Source organism: Theropithecus gelada, chromosome 20, assembly GCF_003255815.1.
Source record: "Theropithecus gelada isolate Dixy chromosome 20, Tgel_1.0, whole genome shotgun sequence".
In the NCBI taxonomy this organism is placed as follows: domain Eukaryota; kingdom Metazoa; phylum Chordata; class Mammalia; order Primates; family Cercopithecidae; genus Theropithecus; species Theropithecus gelada.
The window spans coordinates 47,975,599-47,996,231 of record NC_037688.1 but is presented as its reverse complement, the minus strand read 5'-3'; the positions used below and the strand labels follow the sequence as shown (position 1 = coordinate 47,996,231).

General features: G+C 52.5%; 1 protein-coding gene across 1 annotated transcript in view; it reads left to right on the top strand.

The window, feature by feature from the left end:
* SEC14L5 (SEC14 like lipid binding 5) overlaps window positions 1–20,121 on the top strand; it is a 61,550-nt gene extending 41,429 nt beyond the window's left edge. Inside the window, exons 9-16 of the mRNA XM_025371124.1 lie at window positions 1,675–1,763; window positions 1,873–1,943; window positions 4,340–4,511; window positions 6,912–7,046; window positions 8,420–8,554; window positions 9,432–9,659; window positions 12,121–12,299; window positions 15,831–20,121. Of these exons, the coding sequence (XP_025226909.1) occupies window positions 1,675–1,763; window positions 1,873–1,943; window positions 4,340–4,511; window positions 6,912–7,046; window positions 8,420–8,554; window positions 9,432–9,659; window positions 12,121–12,299; window positions 15,831–15,942 (1,121 nt within the window). The 3' untranslated portion in view covers window positions 15,943–20,121. The remainder of the gene's footprint in view (window positions 1–1,674; window positions 1,764–1,872; window positions 1,944–4,339; window positions 4,512–6,911; window positions 7,047–8,419; window positions 8,555–9,431; window positions 9,660–12,120; window positions 12,300–15,830) is intronic.
* The last annotated feature ends 512 nt before the right edge of the window (window positions 20,122–20,633 follow it).

The following is a 20,633-nucleotide window of genomic DNA, read 5'->3' as shown; positions in this document are numbered from 1 at the left end:
TCTTGTTTCAGTCCTCATACCCTAAACAGTGTCCTTTTTGTGGCCTATTTAATGCCACATTCTTATATTTTTGGGCTTTTCTTTGGTGACTTTGCTGTTTAAAATGCCCCCTCGTGTAGTGCAGAAGTGCGCCTAGCTTTACCTAAGGATGAGCAAGTGGCCACGTGCTCCATGCAGAAATCACCCATAGTGCTCCACTCGCTTCAGATAGGCACCAGCTACAGGGCTGCTGGCCGTGAGTTCAATGCTGATAGATCAGCAATATACATTCAAGTGTCCTTAAATAGAAACAGAAGCTGGGCGCAGTGGTTCACACCTGTAATCACAGCTCTTTGGGAGGCCAAAGCTGGAGGATCTCTTAAGCCCAGGAGTTCAAGACCAGCCTCAGCAACATAGTGAGACCCCCCCTCCACCCCCCGCCAACCCACATCTCCACAAAAAATACAAAAAAATTATCTGGGCATGGTGCTGCATGCCTGAGGTCCCAGCTACTTGGGAGGCTGAGGCAGGAGGATTGTTTAAGTCAGGGAGGTTGAGGCTGCAGTGAGTTGAGATCATGCCACTGCACTCCAGCCTGGGTGACAGAGTGAGACCCTGTCTCAAAGAACAAAGAGGCCAGGCCCGGTGGGCTCACGTCCGTAATCCCAGCACTTTGGAAGTCCGAGGTGGCAGATCACTTGAAGCCAGGGGATCGAGACCAGCCTGGCCAACATGGTGAAACCCTGTCTCTACTAAAAATACAAAAAATTAGCCAAGCGTGGCGGTGCATGCCTGTAGTCCCAGCTACTCAGGAGGCCGAGGTGTGAGAATTGCTTGAACCTGGGAGGCAGAGGTTGCAGAGAGCTGAGATTGTTCCACTGAACTCCAGCCTGGGTGGTACAGTGAGACTGTCTCAAAAACCAACAAATCAACCAGCCAACAAACAAAAACCCCACATAAAACAAGGTTATGTATTGATTGGTTGACAAAAAGTATTATGGGGTCGGGTGCGGTGGCTCATGCCTGTGATCCCAACACTTTGGGAGGCTGAGGTGGGTGTATCACCTGATGTCAGGAGTTTGAGACCAGCCTGGCCAAGATGGTGAAACCTCATCTCTACTAAAAATACAAAAATTAGCCAGGCATGGTGGTGGGCGCATGTAATCCCAGCTACTCAGAAGGCTGAGGTAGGAGAATCACTTGAACCTTGCATTTTTGGGCTTTTCTTTGGAGGCGGAGGTTGCAGTGAGCCGAGATCGCACCACTGCACTCTGCTCTGGGCGACAGAGCAAGACTCTGTCTTAAATAAATAAATAAATAAATAAATAAATAAATAAATAAATAAATAAAAATGTTTTGTAGAGAAGGGATCTCACTATGTTGCCCAGGCTGGTCTCAAACTCCTGAGTTGAAGCAATCCTCCTTCCTCAGCCCCCCAGAATGCTGGCGTTACAGGTGGGAGTCACTGCGCTGGCCCTTATCCTCCTTGTAACACTTCTGTTTTTCTGCCTTTCATAATAAGTGGCGTCAGCCCCTCTTGGAAGCAGGCAGGGTGCTAGTAAGTGAAGGCTGGATCGGGCCTTGGTGGGTTGCAGCCTGAGGAGGTGAAGCCCTCACCTGCAGCTGTGACCTGCCCCCTTGTAAGCAGTCCTCTAAATAATGGGCTCTTCTTTTTGCTCGGCCCCATCCACAAAGACGGCCGCCCCCTCTACATCCTCCGCCTGGGCCAGATGGACACCAAAGGCTTGATGAAGGCTGTGGGGGAGGAGGTGCTGCTGCGGCACGTGAGTCAGGGGTCTCGTTCCTGGACCCTGTGGCCGGGGCCGGGCCTGGGAAGGGCTGCACGGGGTGGAGGAGCGAGGTGGGTGTTCAGGAGCACTGTCTCCCTTCCAGGTTCTCTCCGTCAATGAGGAAGGACAGAAGCGGTGTGAGGGGAGCACAAGGCAGCTGGGCCGTCCCATCAGGCAAGAACCTGGGCTGGGGACAAATCCCCCCTAAACAGCAAAGACGGAGGATGAAGAGGGGTCCACCGTGCGTGTGTACTATGCCAGGCAGCGTGCCAGGAGCTTCATTCTCCCCCAGTTTCTACAGTGGTCTTCTGGGTCTTCAGGCAGGGCCCATAAGCATCCCCATTTCTTATGCATGAGGAAACTGAGACTCAGAATGGTGGCCCCCATAGAAGCTTGTGAACCGGTCAGGACAGAGCGGGATTTGAACCTGGGGTCTTGTCCAGCTTCCGGCTCAAAGACTTTATCCTCCCACTCTCCTCAACAGTCTCCTTGACTTTGCTTTTTGAGATCAGCTCTCCACCACGAGTTCTGCCTTGGCTCTGTCATGGCACATCCAGGAACCCACTGTCCTCTGCAGGCACCCACTGTCCTCTGACTCCCCCACATTTCTGTTCCTGAGCTGTTTCCTGGAGCCAGTACTTTTGGTGGCATCGCCCCCAAAGGCAGCAAACCTTTCTGAGCAGCAGCTTCCTCTTCTGTAAAAGTGACTTTTTTATTTTTTTATTTTTTGAGACAGGCTCTCACTATGTCACCCAAGCTGGAGTGCAGTGGTGCAATCATAGCTCACTTCAGCCTTGACCTGCTGGACTCAAGCAATCCTCACACCTCAGCCTCCCAAGTATCTGGGACTACAGGTGTGCACCACCGTGCCCAGCTAATTTTTGTTTTTTTGTTTCCAACATGTTGGGATTATAGGCGTCAGCCTCTGCTCCCGGCCTGTAAAGAGGCTTTTAAAAATTGATTCTCAAAAATAATAATGGTTTAAAAATAATGCGAACATGGATCTTGCACTTGCTATGTAGCAGGTGCCCTTCTAAGCACCTTGATTTAGTTCCTCCTCCTAAACAGCCCTGTGAGACACGGGCGGGCAGGACCTGCTGTTCTAGCTTTTCAGCCCCCAGTATCCAGATCTTTGTGAAAATTAAAGTTCCTTTGCTGTTTGGAGATTTTTTTTTTTTTTTTTTTTGACAGTGTCTCATTCTGTTACCCAGGCTGGAGTGCAGTGGTGCAATCTTGGCTCACTCCAACCTCCACCTCCCGGGTTCAAGTGATTCTCATGCCTCAGCCTCCCAAGTGGCTGGGATTGTAGGCGCCCACTGCCACACCTGGCTAATTTTTGTATTTTTAGTAGAGATGGGGTTTCACCACGTTGGCCAGGCTGGTCTCCAGAGATTTTCTTTTTTTCTCTTTTTTGAGACGGAGTCTCTGTCACCCAAATTGGAGTACAGTGGCACAATCTCGGCTCACTGCAAGCTCCGCCTCCCGGGTTCACGCCATTCTCCTGCCTCAGCCTCCCAAGTAGCTGGGACTACAGGCACACGCCACCGTGACCGGCTAATTTTTGTATTTTTAGTAGAGACAGGGTTTCACTATGTTAGCCAGGATGGTCTTGATCTCCTGACCTTGTGATCCACCCACCTCAGCCTCCCAAAGTGCTGGGATTACAGGTGTGAGCCACCGTGCCTGGTCTATCTCTAGAGATTTTCTAAGGACACGCATGTTGGGGTGGGACTGGGAATCAATCCATTAGTGTCCTGGCTGGAAGCATAATTCATCCCAGATGGTTCAAATGAGGGGGTGTCATGAAGGGATGCTTTGGAGAGGTATGTACAGGTTTAAGGAAACAGTCTGGGAGGGAAAGGTTCCCAGGCACCAGCCACTGCAGTCAAACAGTTATTTTCCTAATGAATGAGTACTAATGAAACGGAGGCACAGAGAGGTTTAGGACTCGACCAAGCTCACACAGCAAGTGGCAGAACTGGGATTTGAACCCTGGCCATCTGACTGTGGAGTGCATGCTCTCAGCACCTCTGCTCTATTTAGTAGTTAGCATCTTTTCAACAATTAACTCATTTATGCCTGAGGTTGCAATGTTTTGAATTTTTGCCATCAGACCTTGGTGAGCAGTAGGATAGAAATAACTCCCACACGCTTAGCGTTCCAATAGTGGAACACTAGGCCTAAATGGCCACTTGTGATAACCAGTTTTAACCGAGGGTATGCGGTGTGCCCGTCCTTGCAGACAGCTTTGTGTATACCATCTCACTCGATCCTAACAGCAGTTGTTTCAGATGGGGACTGTTACTACGTTTGCCACTGTCCTGTGAGGAAGTGGGTCTGTGGCCCTGACCCAGAGCTCTCAAGGGTGGAGGTGAGACTTGAATGTGGGCGCTCAGCCCTGAAGTCCACACTCTGACTCTCTTCACCGCATGGGCTCCCTACTGTGGCAGCAGCCCCCCCTCTGCTCACAGCCCTGACTCTCAGAGCCTCCCTGTTCATCCCCCGTGGGAGGGTGTTGGTGGCCTTGGGAGCCAGCAGAGCCAGGTGGAGCTGGGGCCGTTTCTGTACAGCTCCTGGACCTGCCTGCTGGACCTGGAGGGACTCAACATGCGGCACCTGTGGCGGCCGGGGGTGAAGGCCCTGCTGCGGATGATTGAGGTGGTTGAGGACAATTACCCAGAGACTCTGGGTCGGCTGCTCATCGTGCGAGCGCCCCGCGTCTTCCCCGTGCTCTGGACGCTGGTAAGAGCTGGAACCTGGGCCAGGCCCTTCCCTGGGGGTGGGTGGGTGGGTGGGATGGGAAGGGGCCCCTCTGTGAGCGGCTCTGTTCTTTTCCTGTTTCATTTCATTTAATAACTTTTTGGAGATGAAACTCACAAAGCATAAAGCTCACACTTTTGAAGTATAGACCCTAGTGGTTTTTAGTGTATTCACTGAGTTAAGCAACCGTCACCACTAGCCAATCTCAGAACATTTCTGTCGCCCCAAAAAGAACCCCCATGCCTATTAGCGTGGGTCTCAAATTCCTGGGCTCAAGCGATCCTCTTGCCTTGGCTTCTCAAAGTGTTCGTATTATAGGTGTGAGCCACTGAGCCTGACCTGAAATATACTTTATATTGTAACCCGGTGGGTACACGTGTGCATGCACGTGTGCACGTGCACACATACACACACAAGAGAAGGGTGCAGCCGGCCACCGCACAGCGTGGGCAAAGGCCTGGAGGCTGGACGCAGCTTGATGTTTTGGAGGAATTGAAGAAACAGTCCAGGGTGACTGAACAAAGAGGAGTGAAAGGGACGATGGCACCTGAGGAGGCTGGAAGATGTACAGGGGCCCGTGGTGAAGATGGGACCTTGTCCTGGGGCAGTAGGGACCCATGGAGGGTTCAGTAGCAGGGGAGGGTGGGGGACAGATTTAGGGGCCAGGAAGTTGTCTAGCTTTTGTGGGTGCTTCAAGGCTCTGTTCAGGTGAGGCTAGGAGGCAGGAGCTGCTTCTGAAGCTTTTTATCCCTAATTGTCCTAATCTCCGGGAAAATTAAGTTCACCTGCTGTTTGGGGTGGTTTTGGGCGTGCGAGTGCATTGGCCGGGGTCCTGGCTGGATGTGGACCTCACCAAATGGTTCAAATGAGGGGTGTCCTGAAGGGGTTCCTTGCCAGAGGTGTGGGCAGGGGAAGGAGAGACCCCAAGCTCCAGTGACTGCAGTAAGCCTGGCCACCCCCAAGAGGAGGGAATGTCCTTGCAGAATCCTGGGGAAAGCTGGGCCGGGGGTGGGGGCAGGGAGCTACTAGGGGGTCAGCCTCAGCCTCCTGGGGCCCAGCACAGCACAGGGGGCAGTGGGGCTGGGGACAGGAGAGGGCCCAGCACAGAGGGCAGTGGGGCTGGGGACAGGAGAGGACCCTGCATGGGGGGATTGTAGGTTCCTCATCCATCTCTTGCTTGCGACATTCCTTGTAGAACTGGCCTGTTTCCTGACATGCCAAGGGCTCCTTCCTTCCTTCTCTCTCTCCCACTTCCTTCTTTATCCACGTGTGGCTTAGAGCTCAGTGTTAAAATGGATTCCAGCTGGAATAAACAAATGTGGAATACTGTTCCATCCATGTAATGGAATAACATTCATCCATAAGAAGGAAGCGGCCGGGTGCGGTGGCTCATGCCTGTAATCACAGCACTTTGGGAGGCCGAGGCGGGTGGATCACCAGGTCAGGAGATCAAGACTATCCTGACTAACATGGTGAAATCCTGTCTCTACTAAAAATACAAAAAACAACAACAACAAAAAAAAACGGGCGTGGTGGCGGGTGCCTGTCGTCCCAGCTACTTGGGAGCCTGAGGCAGGAGAATGGCATGAACTCGGGAGGCGGAGCTTGCAGTGAGCCGAGATCATGCCACTGCACTCCAACCTGGGCAATAGAGCGAGACTCCATCTCAAAAAGAAAAAAAAAAGAAAACAAGGAAGCACTGATCCATGCTCTAACACAGAGGGACCTTGAAAACATGATGCTCAGTGAAAGGGGCCAGACAGGGAAGTCCATGTACTGTGTGATCTCCTTTATATGAAATGTACAGAATAGGCACGGGCGTGGTGGCTCACACCTGTAATCCTAGTACTTTGGGAGGCTGAGGTGGGCAGATCACCTGAGTTCAGGAGTTTGAGACCAGGCTGGCCAACATGGTGAAAATACAAAAGTACAAAATCAAAATACAAAAATTAGCCAGGCGTGGTGGTGGGAGCCTGTAATCCCAGGTACTCAGGAGACTGAGGCAGGAGAATCGCTTGAACCTGGGAGGCAGAGGTTGCAGTGAGCCAAGATCGCGCCATTGCACTCCCGCTTGGGCGACGGAGCGAGACTCTGTCTCCAAAACAAAAACGAAAACAAAAAACGCGCAGAATAGGCAAATCCACAGAAACAGAGCGTAGATGGGTGGTTGCCCCAGGCTGGGGGAGGGGAGATGGGAAGTGACTGTGGGGTGGGAGTGGAGTTTCCTTCTGGGGTGATGAACAGGTAGAGGTGCTGGCTGTACAATGTAGTGAGTGCACTGAAAGCCACTGAACTGGGCACTTTACAATGATTAATTCTATGTTGTATGAATTCTATCTCAATAAAAAAAAATATCCATCTTGCCGTATATCCTGGTTTCAGATCAGCCCCTTCATCAACGAGAACACCCGACGAAAGTTCCTCATCTACAGTGGCAGCAACTACCAGGGACCCGGAGGCCTTGTGGACTATCTGGATAGAGAAGTCATCCCTGACTTCCTTGGGGGAGAGAGCGTGGTGAGGCTTCCGCGTCCGCAGCCAGAGCTGGGCTCGAGGAGGTGGCGCGGCTGGCTGGGAGGCTGGGATTCCTGGAGTGGGGCTGGGAGGTGGATACGGGCTGGGAGGCTGGGATTCCTGGAGTGGGGCTGGGAGGTGGATGCGGGCTGGGAGGCTGGGATTCCTGGAGTGGGGCTGGGAGGTGGATGCGGGCTGGGTGCGGCACGTGCACTCTGCCTGGGGAGGGTCTTGCTGGCTCTCAGCAGCCACAGGGCTTGCTTTAGAAGCTGCTTCAAAGAGAGGTGGTGCTGTTTTGAGGTTGGGCCTTCCTTTGGGTCCTTCAAACCTAGTGAGTGAGATAGAAGTTTCTGGAAGCCTAAAGACTAGGCCAGTCAAAGGCTGACCCATTCTGTATTCCCATCAAAGACATTGCCAAGCAGCAACAACTTTACCTGCTCACTCACTGCAGGGGAGGTGACTCCAATGTCTCTGCAGCTCTGGACCGTGGCGCTGGGGCTAGTCTGCAACGCACAGTCACACAGCCTGAGACCATCAGGATCCCCCTTCAAGGGAGGCAGTGTCCAGGCCCCTTTATTGCCTCCCCTGGGGATGAAATGACAGGCTGAGGTGACCCTAGGTCACAACCCTGTCATCTCACTTGGCCCCCAGTGGCCTGGGCCCTCTTCGTTTCTAACAGAAATACCAGACAGTGAACTTGCATCATTGCTGGATTTTAAAAAAGTCTTTTCCTAGGAATTTTTCCAGGCTTGCCTGTTCTCTCCATTTGTGGTACGTGGCACACACGACTTATTTTTAGCAAACGGTTCTGCAGAGCTGAGAGTGCCTTGTGGAAGGACACTGAACGGTGGCCTTGCTTTGCTAATCCCAGTGTTTCTACAAGTGAAACGGGGTGGGGACAATCATTGTTTGGTGGTGGCAGGTGGGTCTGCCAAGGCCTGCCCATCCAGGGGGCCTTTGGTTTGGGGAAATCTGTCGATTTCAGTGCAGTGACTGCTCCACCCCCGCTTCTGAGGGGGAGAGGCAGCTGCTATGGGCTGCGGTGTGGAGAGGCCCCCAACCTGGCTGTCAGTCCAGCACAGGGTAAAGGGACATGAGCATGGGGCTGTGACAAACGTGGGTTTGTGCCCTGGCGCACTCACTTTCTGCTGTGACTTGCCCATGCCTCCATTCCTTCCTCTGTGAAACGGGAAGAATAATAGTCTCCACTGCACGGGTGGACCTGGGGATTAAATGGAGTCATGGAAGCCCACAGCCTACTCAGTAAGAGGTTGCTGTTATGAACGGCTTCGGGGGTCACGCAGCACTCTCCTGTGGGTCAGGCCAGCCAGACCTCGACTGGCCCTGACCTGCTGCCCTTTATCTCTGACCTACAGTGTAATGTCCCTGAGGGAGGGCTGGTCCCCAAGTCCCTCTATATGACGGAAGAGGAGCAGGAGCACGCGGACCAGCTGTGGCAGTGGAGCGAGACCTACCATTCAGCCAGCGTGCTCCGTGGAGCCCCCCATGAGGTGCCTGGGCCTGGCCGGGGAGGGCCTGCTGGGCTGGGGGTCTGTCATCTTAGGTCAGGTGACCCCAAAACACAGCTTGAGATGAGGATTCTTTTTTTTTTTTTTGAGATGGAGTCTTGCTCTGTTGTCCAGGCTGGATAGTAGTGGCACGATCTCAGCTCACTGCAACCTCCACCTCCCGGGTTTCAGCGATTCTCCTGCCTCAGCTTCCCAAGTAGCTGGAATTACAGGCACATGCCACTGTGTCCAGCTAATTTTTGTATTTTTAGTAGAGACGGGGTTTCGCCACGTTGACCAGGCTGGTCTTGAACTCCTGACCTCAGGTGATCCGCCTGCCTTGGCCTCCCAAAGTGCTGGGATTATAGGCGGGAGCCACGGTACCTGGTGCCTCTCTCTCTCTCTCTCTCTCTCTCTCTCTCTCTCTCCCTCCCCCTCCCTCCCTCCCTCCCTCCTCCCAGGTTCAAGTGATTCTCCTGCCTCAGTCTCCTGAGTAGCTGGGATTACAGGAGCCAGTCAGCACGCCTGGCTGTTTTTTGTTTTTTTTTTTGTATTTTTAGTAGAGATGGGGTTTCACCATGTTGGCCAGGCTGGTCTCGAACCCCTGACTTCGATCCACCTGCCTTGGCCTCCCAAAGTGTTGGGATTACAGGTGTGAGCCACCAAGCCTGGCCGAGATGAGGATTCTTATGCCAGTGATCTGTTGCAGGTGAGGTCTCAGGAGAAAACTAAGGAGAGGAGGGCATTCCTATAAGGAACGAGCGTGTGGCCTGAGAAAGGAGACCCCAGGGGGCACCCACAGTCCCTCCTGCCACCGTCTTCCCAACCCCAGCTCTCCCGTCTCGGCTGTGACTCTCAGACCTCGCCTGTCTCCACGCAGGTGGCCGTGGAGATTCTGGAAGGGGAGTCGGTCATCACCTGGGACTTCGACATTCTGCGAGGGGACGTGGTGTTCAGCCTGTACCACGCCAAGAAGGTGCCCAGGCCGGGCGCCCGGGAGCCAGGGACCAGGGCCAGTGGGCAGCTGATCGACAAAGGCTGGGTCCTGGGCAGGGATTACAGTCGTGTGGAGGCTCCCCTCGTCTGCCGGGAAGGGGAGAGCATCCAGGTTTGCATTCTCTGGACCACTCATTCGCTCGCCAAGCAGCGCTGAGCGTCCACCGCGTGCCAGGCTTCTGGGGATACAGCGGAGGACAAACTGGGCTGCTCGTCCCCAGCCTCAGGAACCCTGCAAGGACAGGGCAGAGGAAAGACACACAGGGTCTCACGTAATGAAGTGCTCACCTGCCCAACGGCAGCTGGTGCAAAATCGAGAAAGCACAGGGTGCTCTGCTGAGAGGTGGCTGGTGTCTTGGGAAGGAGCACAGGGTCTGGAACCTCACTTTCCCCATCTGAGAAACGGGACTTCTAACAGGATCTAACTGTATTTGTTTCTTGGGGTTGCAGTAATGAGTTACCACAAACTACATGGCCGAAAACAACAACAGTTTATTGTCTCACAGTTCGGGAGGTCACAAGTCCAAAACCAAGGTATTGGCAGGGCCACGCTCCCTCTGAAGGCTCTAGGAAGGGGTTCATTCTACGCCTCTGTCCTAGCCTTAGGTGGCCCCTGGCAATCCTGGGTGTCATTGGCGGGTAGATGCATCACCCCAATCTCTGCCTCTGTCCTTAAAGGGGTTTCTTCTCTGTCTGTCTCTCTTCTGAGTCTCAAAACTCCCCTCTCTCCTGCAAGGACACCAGTCATCTCATTTAGGCCCCACCCTAAATCCGGTTCTTGTTTTTTGTTTTGTTTTGTTTTTTTTTTGGTTGAGACAGGGTCTCACTCTATCCATGATCAGGACACTGTTGTGGGGCTGGGAGTGCAGTGGTGTGATCACAGCTCACCACAGCCTCCATCTCCTGGGCTCAAGTGATCCTCCCATCTCAGCCTCCTGAGTTGCTGGAACTATAGGTGCCCGCCACCATGCCCAGCTAAGTTTTGTATTTTTAGTAGAGACGGGGTCTTGCTGTGTTGCCCAGGCTGGTCTTGAATGCCTGAGCTCAAGCAGCGTCCCAAAGTGCTGGGATTAGAGGTGTGAGCCACCATGGCTGGCCTCACCCTAAATGCTTAACCACAAAGACCCTATTTCCAAATAAGATAATGTTCTGAGGTTCTGGTTGGACATGACTTTTGGGGGTACACTGTTCAACCCACTGCATTAACTCATGCAGGGGGAAGGATGAGCATGTTAAAATTTGAAGTCTAGGTTGCCTGCATGCATTCAAGTGGCTTCAGTATGGACGAAGACCTTGAGTTGTGGCTGGATCTGGGAGGGGTTGAGAGGGGATGATGTTCCAGGTGGAAGGAATAGAAAGAACAAAATTGAAGCTGCAGGGAGAAGGCAGGTGGACAGGAGGGCAGCATGAGTGCTGGGGAGGGGCTAGAAGTTAGTTTGGATGGAAGGGGAGGTGCTAAGGTTCTGAGGTCAGTAGTCAAGATTTTTGATGCACACTGTGGTTTCAGAACTGATACAAAATAAACTGTAGGTCTTGGGCAGGGCGCAGTGGCTCACGCCTGTAATCCCAGCACTCTGGGAGGCCGAGGCAGGTGGATCAACTGAAGTAAGGAGTTTGAGACCAGCCTGGCCAACATGGTGAAACCCTGTCTCTACTAAAAATACAAAAAAAAAAAAAAAAAAAAAATAGCCAGGCGTGGTGGCATGTGCCTGTAATCCCAGTTACTCGGGAGGCTAAGGCAGGAGAATCGCTTGAACCCGGGAGGTGGATGTTGCAGTGAGCTGAGATTGTGCCATCACACTCCAGCCTGGGTGACAGAGTGAAACTCCATCTCAGAAAAAAAAAAAAAAAGAAACTATAGTCTTGGAACAGAACTTGGATGTGTAACCGGAATATGGGCTGTCCCTGTTGACCCCACATTCTCCAGGAGGCCAGTATTGCAGGTGGAACGTCACTCTGACTCCCCAAATGACACATGCACATGCACATGCACATGCAGCACCAGCTCCATGAGCACTGGCAGACGCTGCCGATGTCACCGAAGTTCCCGGTGGGGAGAGGGTGGAGGGCCGTCCTGCATGTCCTTCACGGCCACCCCTGGGTCCCACTGAACTTCTCAACCCGGAGCAACCCACAATGGCTCTTCTTGTAAAAACAGACACTTCCCTTTCTCACTCTCCCTGACCCCTCCACAAATTCTCTCTAAGCGCCTGTGAGCTCCTGGCCCAAATCCCTCTCCTAATCCCCTTGGTTTGCAAATCCCGCTCAGCAGAGCAAGACCCCACAAAATCCAGGTGTTTAACACCTCTGTTGTCCTGAGGTTGCAGCCCCCGCCCAGGCGTCAGCTCCTTCCCAGATTAAGAGGGAGGCTCTGGTCCCAGGGATACGGGGGTAAGAGCAAGGATGGCTTCCAGAGGCCCTGACAGGAGGATTTGTTGGTGGACGGGAGAAAGGGACAGAGGGAGAAGAGCCCCAATTTCCAAGCCTGGTGATGAGAAGCCCATGACGGCTCAGTCCCCTTGACCTGTCCTCAGGAGGACCCAGGGCCTCAGGGCGGGGCTGCTGTGTTTCAGGGCTCCCATGTGACCCGGTGGCCCGGCGTCTACCTGCTCCAGTGGCAAATGCACAGCCCCCCCGGCAGTGTGGCCTGCAGCCTCCCGGGCGTGGACGACGTCCTGACGGCTCTGCACAGCCCTGGCCCCAAGTGCAAACTTCTCTACTACTATGAGGTGCTCGCCTCTGAGGACTTCAGGTAGGAGGGCTCGGGAGCGGAGGCCTGGGCAGGAAGGGCCCTGGGGCTGAGTAACAGCGCAGATGCCTGGGCTCTTGTCTCTCCGCTGGGTCAGCTTCTCCGGGGGTGGGGCCCCAGAATGGGTATGGCTGGAGTTCCCTCACTAGGGTATGAGGAGGGCCCAGCTCTGTGTCTCTGACTCCACTTCTGAAGCAGGGCTTTTCCTTCCAATGAAACCTTGGGCAGAGGCTCAACTTTTTGGAGCACCTGGAGGGGAGGAGAAGGGGAGTCTTAAACCCTCTCATGTGGGCCTCCCCTCACTCCTAGAATTCCATGGGAATATTTTAGAATATTCTAAAAGGGTGCCCTTAGACAACCCTCCCCAAGTTGTTGCTTTCAGAGAGACAGGGAAGTATAATGGTTAAGACCTCCAGCACTTCCTGGTTGCTGTGTGACCTCGGGCAAACCACTTTACCTTCCTGAGCCTCAGGTGCTTCATCCCTTAAATGGGAACCACTTGTGGGTGTATCATGAGAATGAGATGGCTGGGGGAAGCTGCCTGTCACCTGGGCATGCGGTATGCATGCCACAGCAGAAATGAAGAAAAAGGTCTGGAGGCGGAGCAGGCAGTTTCTTCAAGGTTTTGCATTTTATAAAAGCACGTATGATTTTGCACCCTGCTTCTTGAGGGATCTGCGTTAGTTTTCATCCAAGAATAATGCTTTAAATTCTTTACTGTAGGGGTAAAATTGAGGCTCCAGGAGGGTGCTGAGTCTAGACCCCAAATTCCAGGTGGAGCTCCAAGTATCACGGGGGCATGGGCAGCCCAGAGTGAGGAACACTGGGCCAGAGTCTTTATCCAAGGAGGGGTCCCATAGCTTGTCGGGGGGCTGGCTATTCACTCTTTGTGATCATGTTTTGGCCATCGATCCTCAGTGTGAGGTGAGAGGCTGAGGCCCTGGGGGCACAGAAGAATAGAGCAGGCATTGGAGGTCTGCCTCTGGGAGGGCTGATTCTGAAGCCGGGCATGTGGAGGCCAGAGGGGTGGGCTGGACCAGATGCTGCACACCAACCTGTCTAGGGTGGTCACCATGAGAGGACCTTACTGCCCTGTCCTCCTGTAGCCTCATGAGAAAATCAGTTCAAAGGCCGTTTCTTGGTCACCCTCAGGGGGCAGGTGGCGGCTTCGATCGTGGGCAGACCAGACAGATAGGGTCCGCCATCGTGAAGCAGAGACCAAATGCTCACACCCAAGTGTAACTATGGTCAGTGATGGATGCCATGGCTAAGGTCACTGTATTAGTCCGTTTCCACACTGCTGTAAAGAACTACCTGAGGCCGGGTGTGCTGGCTCATGCTTATAATCCTAGCACTTTGGGAGGCGAGGCAGGCAGATCACCTGAGGTCAGGAGTTTGAGACTAGCCTGGCCAACGTGGTGAAAGCCCATCTCTACTAAAAATACAAAATTTAGCCAGGTGTGGTGGTGCATACCTGTAATCCCAGCTACTTGGGAGGCTGAGGCAGGAGAATGCCTTGAACCTGGGAGGTGGAGATTGCAGTGAGCTGAGATCACGCCACTGCACTCCAGCCTTGGCGACAGAGCAAGACTCTGTCTCGAAAAGAAAAAGAGAGAGAGAGAGAAAAAAAGAGAGAACTACTGAGACTGGGTAATTTATAAAGAAAGGAGGTTTAATTGACTCACAGTTCCATATAACTGGGGAAGCCTCAGGAAACTTACAATCATGGCGGAAGGCAAAGGGGCAGGAGAGAAGAGAGCAAAGGAAGCCACACACTTTTACACCATCAGACCTCATGAGAACTCATTCACTATCGCGAGAACAGCATGGGGGAAACTGCTGTTTCCCCCCGTGCAAAATCATATGCGCTTTTATAAGATGCAAAACCTTGAAGAAATTGCCTGCTCCTCCTCCAGACCTCCTTCTTCATTTCTGCTGTGGCATGCAGTTTCCTCCCACTAGGCAATCACCTCCCACCAGGTCCCTCCCTCAACACGTGGGGATTACAATTTGAGATGAGATTTGGGTGGGCCATAGAGCCAAACCGCATCAGCTGCCCAGCCAGGAGGTGCTCAGGGATATAACCTAGAGCCTTAGCACAGGATAGGGGCCTGGCCTAGGGTTGGGAGAGGGAGTGGGGGAAGGAGTATGGAACATGACACTGGAGTGAGATCTAAGTGGTGTGGTGGTCACACAAGTCACCAGGGGGTCTTTTTATTTATTTATTTTTAGACATAGAGTCTCACTCTGTTACCCAGGCTGGAGTGCAGCGGTGCAATCCTAGCTTACCGTAGCCTTCAACTCCTGGGCTCAAGCAATCCTCCAACCTCAGCTTCCCAAGTAGCTGGGACTATACGCGCGTACTACCATGCCTGGCTTTTTTTTTTTTTTTTTGAGACAGAGTTTCACTCTGTCACCCAGGCTGGAGTGCAGTGGCACAATCTCTACTCACTGCAGCCTCCACCTCCTAGGTTCAAGCAATTCTCATGCCTCAGCCTCCTGAGTAGCTGGGATTACAGGTGCGTACCACTACGCCCAGCTAATGTGTATATTTTTAGTGGAGACCAGTTTCACCATGTTAGCCAGGCTGGTCTCGAACTCCTGGCCTCAAGCAATCCCCCCTCCTCAGCCTCTCAACATGCTGGGATGACAGGCATGAGCCATGGCACCTGGCAAGGTTCTGCATCTCTAACAAGCACCGGGCACTGCTGGTGCTGCCAGTTCCCAGACCATGCTTTGAGAAGCAAGGCCCTAAAACTGCACTGCCCCATCCAGTCACTGCTAGCCACCTGCAGCAATTTAACTTAGCAAGCAGAATGAAATAAAAGGAACAATTTAGTGCCTCAGTCGCATGGGCCACATTTCAGGTGACCAGCAGCCCATGTGGCCAGTGGTTGGTGTGTTGGACTGTGCAGATGTAGAGCACGTTCATTGCAGAAAGTTCTTGGAGGCTGGACATGGTGCTTCACGCCTGTAATCCAAGTGCTTTGGGAGGCCGAGGCCCGAGGATCGCTTGAGCCCAGGAGTTCGAGACCAGGCTGGGCAGCATAGTGACAGCCCTAACTCTACAAGAAAAGAAAGTTCTCAAGGATGGCACTGCCCTGAGGTTTGGAGTTAACCAGACAGCTCGGGGAGGAGAGAAGGGACTTCTGCCTCAGGCTCAGCGCACACGAAGGCCACTGCAAGAGCTAGGAGGAGGACCGTGGAGTTTGAGTGCAAAGAGCAAGGAGGGAGTGAGATGGGAGACAGGGCCAGGGACTCCCCAGGCCGTGGCGGCCTTAGGGCCATGCAAGGGCCTCAGGCCAGGGGAGCCCGTGATGGGTCTGTGGCAGGCTGGGCTCCGTCTGGGGAGATGGGGGTGTGGGGAATTGGGTAGCACTTTTCTCTTCATGGTGTCACTTGCTTTTCCTTCTGCACTGGCCTAGGGCCCTGGGGCCTGATTTTGCAGCATCAACAGCTTTTCCACTGCTGTATGTCAGCCCAAGGGCCTTGTTACTGCGAGAGGGTAACGTGTGCCACACTCTTCCTCCCCAGAGGCTCCATGTCCAGCCTGGAATCCTGCACCAGCGGCTTCTCCCAGCTCAGCGCAGCCACCTCGTCCTCCTCCTCCGGCCAGTCTCATAGCAGCTCCCTGGTCTCCAGATAGCCAGGCCCAGTGTTTCAGGGCCGCCCGCTCACCTCCAGTGTCCAGAATGAAAAGCCAGCTAACTGCAGGGCCTGGAACCATGTGGGCTAGAGCCCCAGGCCTAGATGCTGCCCAAATTGGGGTATCTGGAGTGGATGGCAAGGATCCAGGCCTGGCCTGTGTGTGGTGTCAGGGCTCTTGAAGTTGCAAGGACAGAACCATCTCCTTCTGGCTTCGCGGAAGGAAGACCAAGCCAACGCCAGGGTGTCTATGTCTACCATACCACACCTTTGGGACATCCAGGCTTAGCGATGTCAGCCAGGCCCATCTCCCCTCTGTCCACCTCTTGCTCTGCTTTCGCCATGCAGGGGACCATCGCTATTAGGTGCCGTTCTCCTCCCCGCAGCTCGCCTGCATAAGGGATCCTCTTCCTACCAAAGGCTCCAACCCACTTCCCAGAGTTAAGTCTTAGCCTGGAAGCAGGGGCGGTTCCCAGATCACTTCCTGAACCAATCACAGTTGCCAGGGACACTGGGGAATGCTGATTGGCCAGCAGGGTCATGCCCAATCTGGACCAATCACTGTGATCCAGGGTTGTAGTGAGGTGCAGTGATTGGCCAGCCTGGATCACATGCACATCTCTGGAACCAATCTCCTGCTCTGAAAAGGGCTAATGGGCGCCTCAAGGAGTATTGGGGTTCCCCCTAACAAGAAGGGGGAAGGATGCTGGGGAGGCAGAAATGTAGGGTGTTCACCTTGGCATCTGGTTGCATAACGTTCTGTTATGCACTATTAAGATGTGCTTGGTGAGCAGTTCAGTGAGTTACAGGCACTGCTCTTTGTGGGGAACAGCACATCCTGAACCGAAAATCCATATCCCCTGCACGTGGCCAGCATGGCCTAACGCTGACTATCCCTGATTGGAGAGGGTGGGAGAGCCCTGGGTTTCTGCTAAGTTCCAGACAGCGATGGGGTGACTGAGGCTGTCTGTATACCCCACTGAGATGCCTTTCTCTCCTAGGGAACTGTTTAATTATGACTGTTTTTGGTTGTAAGCCACAGAGACCCATGCCCAGGTGCTTAAACACAAAAGAGTGACCATTCATGGGAGCATAGAACTGGCCAGTCTAGGAGGGCTTGCTTCAGGTAAGGCTAGATCCAGGGTCTCAACACAGAGTCCTGACTCTCCCTGGGAGTGGAGGCTGTCGCGTCTGCTCTGGGGCAGATATGACTCTGGAACTAGGTTCAATATTGACATGACTTTCCCTAGTTTTACTACACAGGAGCATCTTGGGTCTCCTTGGGGCCTGAGGACATTTCTCCTTTCCTTTCCTGGGCTCCCCAAAAGGCAGCCAGTCAGGGGTCACCAACTTGAAGCCTCATCTGGCCTGCTTTTAGTGTTCTTTTTTGCCTTTAGAATGGTTTAAAAATTGGGGCATTTCACATCAAAATCAGGATTTCTGGCTTCCCTTAGGCATTTGGGAGCACCGGCAGAATAGGGTCACTATTGTTGGATGAAGGCAACACCTCTGCGCCCCTGGAGCGGGCCACTCTAGTCCCTACCCCATTAGCTTGCACCCAGCGCACATTACACATCCTCATGACCTGTGTGACAGGAGCCTCACTGACATGGCTCTGTCAGCAGTGGCTGGTACCCTTGTCTCCTGGCCTTGCTTAGAGTTGGGGCTCATCTGTGACGGAGTAACTGAGCCAAGGGGTGGTTTTGTGGCCACAAGAATCATCTTTATGCAGGCTCAGCATGCAGGGCCAGGAGACTTATCTCCATGCCAGCCTCAACCCCAAACCCAGGTCAGAGAGAAAGGGTCATCTTTTCAGACACATCCTTCTTCCTGCTGGGAGACAGCCTCGCCCACCTTCCTGTTGGCTCTCTGTCTGCTTCTCAGGTGTCTGAACAAAATAGATTGCTTTGCACCCTGCGTCAAGGTGTGTGTGCACATGTGTGCATAAGAGACAGACTGATTGGAAGGAGACGTTCTCAAAACTAGTGGCTCCCATGTCACTGGGCATTTATTGCTGAGAGCAACTTGCAATATTTTCAACTGTCTTTAAGTGAATTTCCAGCTTTTCTCTTAAAAACTAGGTGTTATCCTACAAGTATGCTGGGATAAGCTGCCCTGGCAGTCTTCATACATTTATTGTGTAGCCCCAGAGAAGGACGCAGAAGACTTTTACTGGAGGAAGCTAAAGCTGCCTGTTCCAGAGGCAGGGGATGTCTGCCATCAGCTGTCCACCGTTAACAGTGGGGGTGAGGAACCTCAGGCCCTTTCAGTTCTGCCTTGAGAGTGCTCTCTCCCTAGGGAAAAACCAGCCCAAACTGGCTTAAGCAACAAAGCAAATTCCCTGGGTCCTGTACTGGGGATGGCTGAAGGTGGCTGCTGCTTCAGGTATGGCTGGATCCAGGAGCTTAATGTCCTCAGGCCTCTCAACTGCACCCAGGCCTCTTGACTCTGCATCTCTTTGCATGCTGACCTCATTCTTTCTTCCACCTGGCGGGAAAGATGGCTGCCAGCAGCCCCGAGCCTATAACTTCAGGATTCACACTCTCTAAGGGACGCTCTTCCATCTCAAATCTCATGGAAGGCTCTGATTGGCCCAGCTTGAGTCACATGCTCATTCCCGTGGGCCACACTGGCGAGGAACTAGGGTCCTGTGATTGACATTCCCTCCAGAAGCAGCAGCAGGATTGCGAAGGGCCAGTCCCCCAATGGACAAGAGAAGCTGGACTACAGAACCAGCAGGCATCTATGGTGGCATCTGCTATGGCCGGCGCTCCTCCCATGTGGAGGTCTCGGGGACCCACCTTCAAGCATCATCAAGGTCATTCTTCTTGCCTTTGGGAGGCCTGGAATTAAACATAATCCAAGGAAGGGATTGCCAAGCTTTTGGCTTTTGAATTTCCCCTGAGCCAAAGGCTGGAAGTGCCTTGGCTTGGGCTTCTTACATCGTTAGTTTATTAATCCATTGTGACCAGGACAGAAGCAACCCGCAGACAGCATGACTGTTGGTGTTTGGGCACCTGGGTCTTGAATTTAGGCCAGGACTCAAACCCCAGCCTTCCTTTCACTAGCTGTGTAACCTTGACCAGGTGACTTAACCGCTCTGTGCCTCAGTTTCCTCATCTGTAAAGTGAGGATAGCAGTGCCTACCTCAATAGGTTGTAGTGGGAAGAAATGAGGGAGTAGCTGTAAAGCTTTTAGCACAGCTCCCAGAACACAGAAAGCGCTCCATTGATGTCAGTGGTCATTCTGATTACTTAATGCTTCTCGTCCAAAGACTCCAGTTTTCCTCCTGAGGTTGCCTATCACTGTTTTTCATGATTGCACCCAGAGAAAAGTAGATGTCAAGAACTATTGCCCTCTGAGTTGGGTGTGCAGTCTTTCTCTTTTAGAAACCACTTGTGTGGGCTGGGCGCGGTGGCTCGTGTCTATAATCCCAGCACTTTGGGAGGCAGAGGCCGGCAGATCGCTTGAGTGCAGGAGTTCAAGACCAGCCTGGGCAACATAGTGAGACCCTGTCTCTACAAAAAATTAAAAAATGAGCCAGGTGTGGTGGTGCGCACCTATCGTCTCAGCTGCTTAGGAGGTTGAGGCAGGAGGATTGCTTGGAGGTCAAGGCTGGAGTGAGCCATGATCCCACCACTGTACTCCATCCTGGGTGACAAAGCAAGACCCTGTCTCAAAAAAAAAAAAGAAAAGAAAAGAAAGAATCTGCTTGTGTTTTCTGGGCAAATCCACTCATCTGAAGGAGTGTATTCTGAGTGGTATTTCCCTTGGCAGTGAGAAAATGTTTTTTCCAGAGGTTGCAAATGGAGAGTTTGAGATTCTTTTTTACTACCCTGCACTCTCTGGAATTCCCCCTCCCCACTGTAAAATTAATTGTTCACTGAGAATAGTGTAATTCTTTTCAACAAAGTCTCTTTGAGCCAGTGAAACACGATGGCTTTTTTTGTTTGCCTGATCATTTGCTCCAACCAGCAGCGTTAAACGTTTTCCATGTGGATAAGCTTGCAGCGTCAGCTTCCTGAAACCCGGGAGCTTTCCCCGGGGCTCGTTCAAGAATTTTCCAGCTGTTGTTTAAAAGACTTTAGAGCGAGCTTGTTCAGCCTGTGGCCTGCGGGCTGCATGCGGCCCCGGACTGCTTTGAATGTACCCCAACACAAGTTCGTAAACTTTCTTGAAACGTTCAGTGTTTGTGTGTGTGTGTGTCTTTGTCTTTTCAGCTCATCAGCTATCATTAGTGTATTTTATGTGTGGCCCAAGACAATTCTTCTTGTTCCAATGTGGCCCAGGGAAGCCAAAAGATTGGACACCCTTGCTTTACAGCATTTGAAACAGGAGTGACATCACCCCCAAGGGGCTGCATATCTGTTTAATACAGGTATAACTGTGTATTACATATATTGTATGCATATGTAATGGATTGGATAGCATGTCCCCAAATTCATGTCCACCTAGAACCTTAGAATGTGACCTCATTTGGAAATAAGGTTTTTGCAGATATAATTAGTTAAGGATCTCAAGATTGGTTATTGGGCGATGTGAAGGAGGATTACAATTTTTATCAATTTTTATATATAAAGCAGAAATATACTGTATCAGTTTCCTAGGGTCACTGTGACAAATTATCACACGCTTCTTAGCTTAAAACAACAGGAATGTTCTGGAGGCTGCAAGTCCGGAATCAACGTGGAG